The sequence below is a fragment of the Apis dorsata genome, unplaced genomic scaffold (assembly GCF_000469605.1).
Source record: "Apis dorsata unplaced genomic scaffold, Apis dorsata 1.3 scaffold_256, whole genome shotgun sequence".
Taxonomy (NCBI): Eukaryota; Metazoa; Arthropoda; class Insecta; order Hymenoptera; family Apidae; genus Apis; species Apis dorsata.
In genome coordinates, this window is record NW_006263534.1 from 1,116,641 (window position 1) to 1,122,596 (window position 5,956).

At 40.4% G+C, this 5,956-nt stretch overlaps 1 protein-coding gene across 1 annotated transcript in view; it reads left to right on the plus strand.

Moving 5' to 3' along the window:
- Nucleotides 1-5,740, plus strand: part of LOC102675910 (protein gustavus) — a 7,942-nt gene extending 2,202 nt beyond the window's left edge. Inside the window, exons 2-5 of the mRNA XM_006616252.2 lie at nucleotides 913-1,142; nucleotides 1,302-1,632; nucleotides 1,721-1,879; nucleotides 1,964-5,740. Coding sequence (XP_006616315.1) covers nucleotides 913-1,142; nucleotides 1,302-1,632; nucleotides 1,721-1,879; nucleotides 1,964-2,103 — 860 coding nt within the window. The 3' untranslated portion in view covers nucleotides 2,104-5,740. The remainder of the gene's footprint in view (nucleotides 1-912; nucleotides 1,143-1,301; nucleotides 1,633-1,720; nucleotides 1,880-1,963) is intronic.
- Nucleotides 5,741-5,956: the final 216 nt, after the last annotated feature.

Consider the following 5,956-nt stretch of genomic DNA (forward strand, 5'->3'; position numbering starts at 1 on the left):
CGCTCGAAGAAAGAAGAGGAGGAGGGAAGTAAGAGTCGAAAGGTCGACTTGGAGCGGATACAGGTCTGTGAAACGGCCTTTCTATTAGTAACCCCTCGGTTTTTCGGTTGTTGGAGGGAACGAGATAGTAGTAGACCCTTTGAAATCCTCGAGCTCCTTTCCAGAACCCTCGTTCCAGGACCCTCGAACGAGGCGCTCGCGCTAGGGGAACAGCTGCCAGAGCAAATAAACCGGCATCCAAGGATATCGGTCTCTCGAGACCCGGCCGAATCAAGGGAGAACGAGATGGCGAACTTTCGAAAACCTTGAACGAAGGCCTGCTGCGCCCGCCGGACCAGAGACAAGGAGGGGAGGGGACCCTTCGTTATTTTTCTTCCACTCTCTTTTTTCTCTCTCTTTCTCTTTCCTCGACAAATCTACCCAGGTATATCTCTCCTCCTGGTGGATGAACTGCATCCGAGAGAATCCCACGGATCGCGATCTGAATTATTTATAACGACCGCCGATGGAAATTCCTGGCGGATGAAATTTCGTCCACGCTTTCATTTTCGCGCGATATATTCACGCGTTCAACCGGCGAGCAGCGTGTCAGTTGTCCGTAAAGGTAGGCGTTCTAGGAAAAAGAACTCGAAAGCGAGAGATCTCCGAGTGGAGGGAAGAGAAAATGAAAAGGAAAGATAATATTTGGCTCGTGTGTCATTGTGTGGAGGATAGGGATGATAGGATAATAATTTTTTGAAACTCTCTCTCTTTCTCTTTCTCTCTGATTCGCGACAGAAATTCAAGTTTTTTTCTAGAAAAAGAATAGTAGAAGAATCCGAGAATAAAATCTTTGGAATGGGGATAGAAACGTTATTGGTTTAGGATAAGGAGAGAGGATAGTTGGTAATCGATGGATTTTTGTCTCTACAGGAGGGGTTAAAAGCGTGACACGCGAGGCTACAGCAGGAGCTGTCGGTGGAGTCGGCGTCGGCGGTGGCGGCGTCGTAGCTTACAAACCAGTGGTACCAAGAGAGCTGGCGCAACACTTCGCGAGGCCGCCACGGCTCGATGTCCTTCTCGACATGCCACCCGCTTCGCGGGAAACACAAATTCATCATAGCTGGAATGCTAATGATCGTAGCCTCAACATATTTGTCAAGGTACGTAATCTGCCTCTCTCTATCCTTAATTTTTGACAAATTAATGGGGGAAAAAAAGAAATATCTGATGCAAACATTCCAGAGTTATTAATTGTAGACGAAGCACCATTAAAGCTTCGAAAAATTAATCAATTTTAACGGTCTCTTCGTTCGTTTCAGGATGACGACAAGTTAACATTTCACCGGCATCCAGTGGCTCAAAGCACAGATTGCATAAGAGGGAGGGTAGGGTACACGAAAGGAATGCACGTCTGGGAGCTGTTCTGGAGCACGAGGCAAAGAGGAACGCATGCCGTGGTTGGCGTTGCGACGGCAGAAGCACCCCTTCACAGTGTCGGCTATCAGAGTTTGGTGGGCAACAATGAGCAAAGCTGGGGGTGGGATCTCGGTAGGAACAAACTTCTCCACGATTCGAAGAACAATACCGGTATCACTTATCCGGCTCTTCTCAAGTCCGATGAAACGTTCATTGTTCCTGACAAATTTCTAGGTAATTATTCTCCTCCTTATTAAAAATGTAATACTGTGTCTCGATGTTTTATACGTACTTATGAAAAATATCTTTATTCTTTCCCCAGTGGTCTTGGACATGGATGAAGGTACGTTAGCATTTGTCGTTGACGGCCAGTATCTTGGTGTCGCGTTTAAAGGCCTGAAAGGCAAGAAACTTCACCCCATTGTATCCGCTGTTTGGGGACACTGTGAGATCACGATGAAATATATCGGTGGACTTGATCGTAAGTAGTCTCTAGAATCTAACTATGACTGTGCGATATAACGAATATCAGAACTGTAGTAACGATATACGTATTTTGTTTTAGCCGAACCTTTGCCTTTGATGGATCTCTGTCGAAGAGTGATCCGGAAACGAATTGGCAAAGATAAGATAGAAGAGAAAGTGAACGCGTTGAGCCTGCCGTTAGCGGTGAAGACTTATCTCCTGTATCGTGACAGGAGGTAACTACCGAGTGCTAGCTCCGTAAATATTACAACCACGATTACGACTGTGAACACCACTGCGCTATTGAATCGTTGCCACCACGACGCACAGGGGAACGCCCGCTACCCCGTCGCATGCCACCGAGCAGACCAGCCCATAAGCCGCTTGTACGATCCATGGTGTTTCTATCCATGTCAGGATAAGTCAAGACGAGCACGATCTTCGTGGTCGCGTACGTTATCGTCATCGTCGTCGACTTCGTCGTCGTCATCGTCGTCGTCGTCGTCTTCTTCGTCGTCGTCGTCGTCATCGTCGTCGACGTCGTCGTCGTCGACGTCGTCGTCGTCATCGTCTTCATCATCCGTATCATCGCTGGCATGATTATTCGTCGTTGTATCCATATGTTCATCATTCTCGTTGTCATTGTCGTTGTTAACCTGATCGTTATCGTCGTTGTCGTTCCCGAATAAAATCAAGATGTGCACGCTAATGTGGAGGAAAGGAAAGATTTTTAAAAAAAAAGACACGAACACACACGGGACACATACGCGAATCGTATCGGGACTAGCGAATTATTTAGGTGATATTGTTGTCTTGTGTTAACGTCTATGCGATTAAAATCGTGACGAAGTCTTTATCAATTGTTAATAATGATAATTAATAGAAAAAATGGCGCACGATGCATTTCGATAAGCATTTCGTGCACATCGCTCGGCGCTGTTATCTTCTTTTTATCTTTTTTTTTCTTTTATTTCGTTTCTTTTTTTTTTCTTTTTTTTTTTTTTTTGTAGTAATTTTTTTTAGTTATCGCGTTATTAAAACGTTCTGTGACGAAGAAGATACAAGCTAAGAAATAGAGGACCAGATTATATGGACGAGAATACACACACGTGGCTCGGATAGAGAAGAAAGATCGCAAGAAGGAAAACAGCTCTTCATATAGTTGGCCAGTAAAACGTTACACTTAGTCGAGTTTGAAGGCTGATAACGGATAACGTTTCGATTATTAATCAACAATGGGTAGCGGGCTTGTTCTAGTCCTGCCACATTGCGCGAATAAGAAACGAGAAGACAACGGAGTAGAAATAAATTTCTTCACGATTTAAATGAAGAGGAAAAATCGACGAAACTTCGAAAAGAAGATTTGTTAACCGCACGACGCGGAAACAATTATTGTTCATATACGAACTGTCAAAAAAAAAAAAAAAAGAAAAATGTGTGTACAGTGAAAAAAGCCAGCCGATCGAACAGCCACCTTCCAATAGACTCATTTTTCAAGTATTTTCTAAGCATGCTAGGTCTAATGAAATATAGTGGTATGTATGATTCGTGGGTGGACACGAAAGGGAACGAAAGAGAACTTTAAGATATACATATATAAATATATATAAATATATATATATATATATATATATGATTTAATAAGTAACACGCCTCCGATTTTTCGTATTTTGTTTTATTTTGTTTATCGTTTAGTTAGAAAAAGCCCCGAAAAAAGCATACGTATCGCAGCTAGAAATTATTTCTAAATGATATATTTTAGCGGAACATTAAGAAAAAAGGTATGAACCACGAAATTTAAGGCGTACACGATTATCGTATTTGAACAAAACTCGAGAAAAACAGGAGAGAGAGACAAAAATATAATTACCTCGATTAAGTTGATTGAAGATAATGAAAAGAAGAAAAAAAAAAAAAAAAAATAAGAAGAAAACGATGAAGATTAGTTGTACGTAGTTAAACATTTAGAGCGAGCGAACGAACACGGGCATATTATGGCTGATTAGATTCCAAACACGAATTAAAACTGTCTCGAGGAGAGAAAAAGAGCTACCTGAGACATCGGTGTGCGAGAGTGTTAATGAGTGTATTATAACGCTGAAAAAAAAAAAAAATCATCGAGAAATATGGTCACGATGATGATGATGATGATGATGATAGTGATGAATGGGATAATGATGATAGATAAAACAATTATATCGGGCGTGTTGCTACCTATACTATTAGCATGACAAATTATGACTGGTCCCTAGTAACTCTTTAATCTTACGTTTGTCGCTTAAGTTTAATGATAATGTGCCGTTTATCGGCGATGTCGATTTGTACATAGGGTATAATTATAATAATATCTATCGGTACGACAATGAATGTATTGTGGGTAGTCATTGTATCCAAGACCGTAAGGACGAACCGAATGCGAGAAAAAGAAAGAAGAAAAAGTATATAGAATTCTATCGCATGCAAATAACACAGAGGCAAAATTGTCAATGAAAACAGCTCTCCATTTTTATTTTCCATTTAGTCACTTCCATTTAATCTCTTTCTTTGGTTCTTTTTTTTTTTTTTTTTTTTAAACTTTCGAGAGACGAAAGTAAACGTTTTGCTTGATACCACGCATCGTTGTTCATTCTCTCTCTAAAAAAAAAAGCGAGTTTTCTTGCAGAGCTCGTCTTTTACAAAAAAAAAAAACACGTCTTCCAGTTTGTCTGGCCAGACATATGATTACATCTTTTTGTGAAACGAAAAAGAAAACTGTCCTTTTCTTTTTTTTTCTTTTTTTTTTCTTTTTTTATATATATATATATACACAAGTTTTATATCGTAGCCACGTTTCTTACCAATTAATTTCATCTATTTCCATCGATTTAAAAGCCGTTCTCAAAGACACGCACGATCTCGCAATCGGCAGCCATTCGTGATGCGGTCCTCAATACGCACACCCAAACTCGCTGTTAGAGCAATGTTCACCTTCGCTATCTTTGCTCGATTCTCCTCTCGGCCGAGGCCTCGGAACTTTCGGCCGAGAAGGGAGAACGCGAGAAGAGAAAAGGAACAAATTAAAGATTCGTGGCAAAGGAAAGAGAAGAAAGGAGGAAAGGATGGAGGAGGATCTAAACGGATGGAAATAAAAAGGAAAAGAGTGAGATTGTACGAACGAGCGAAACGAAAAAGTTGTTCGCACGTGTTAGTTGATCGAGCGATAATGCGCGCTGCAACGTGCTTCCTTCGCGCATCAACGCTCGAATGTTCGAAACTTATAGCCATGTATATTTCGGGCAACGTGTGTGTCGCGTGTTGTATCGCGTAGCGGTGAAAAAAAGAATTTACCGCGATCATAGTGACTCGACGTCTTCGTTGTGGTTATACGCCGTTCGTCGAAACTTCTGCCTCGTTTGTAAGAAAAAAAGAAAGAAAGAAAGAAAGAAAGAAGAAAATAAAACTAAAATAATAATAATATAAAATAAAATAGAGAACGGTTCTCTCTCGAGCGCGACGCGGACGTCGCGTGTATTATCTTGTATGCGTGAAATCAAGTGGAAGTAAACGGAGCACATAAATAGCGAGTAAAAGAAAAAGAAATTGTATAAGGTATAAAAAAAAAAAAAAAAACACGTATATAGGAAAGATTTAAAAAATGCGAGTGTTGGACACTCGTTTCTGGACGCGCGTTTCGAAAAACGAGAGAAAGAAAGAGAATGAAAGAAATATCACCGACGTTAGTGCAGTGTGAAAGAGAAAGAGGAAAAAGGAAGTGAGATTCACACACATACACGCGCGCGCGCGTCGAGAAGACATTATCTTTTTTCCGCGAATCACACTCTCCTCCATCTTGCTACCGTCGTGTTGTACCTATATTATTTTCTATAAAAAAAAAAAAAAAACAAGCGATTGATTTTTTTTTTTTTTCTTTTTCGTTTTTTCTTCGTGCGCGTGTCACGTTCCAAGCATATGAGACAGAACAAGAAAAAGGTATAGCGTTTAGAATGTTGTATATATTATTAATTAATGATTAATATTAATATTATTATTATTGTATCGGCTCGATATAGTTTAATTGATTAATCAATTATATCGTGTTAGTCGGCATAATTGT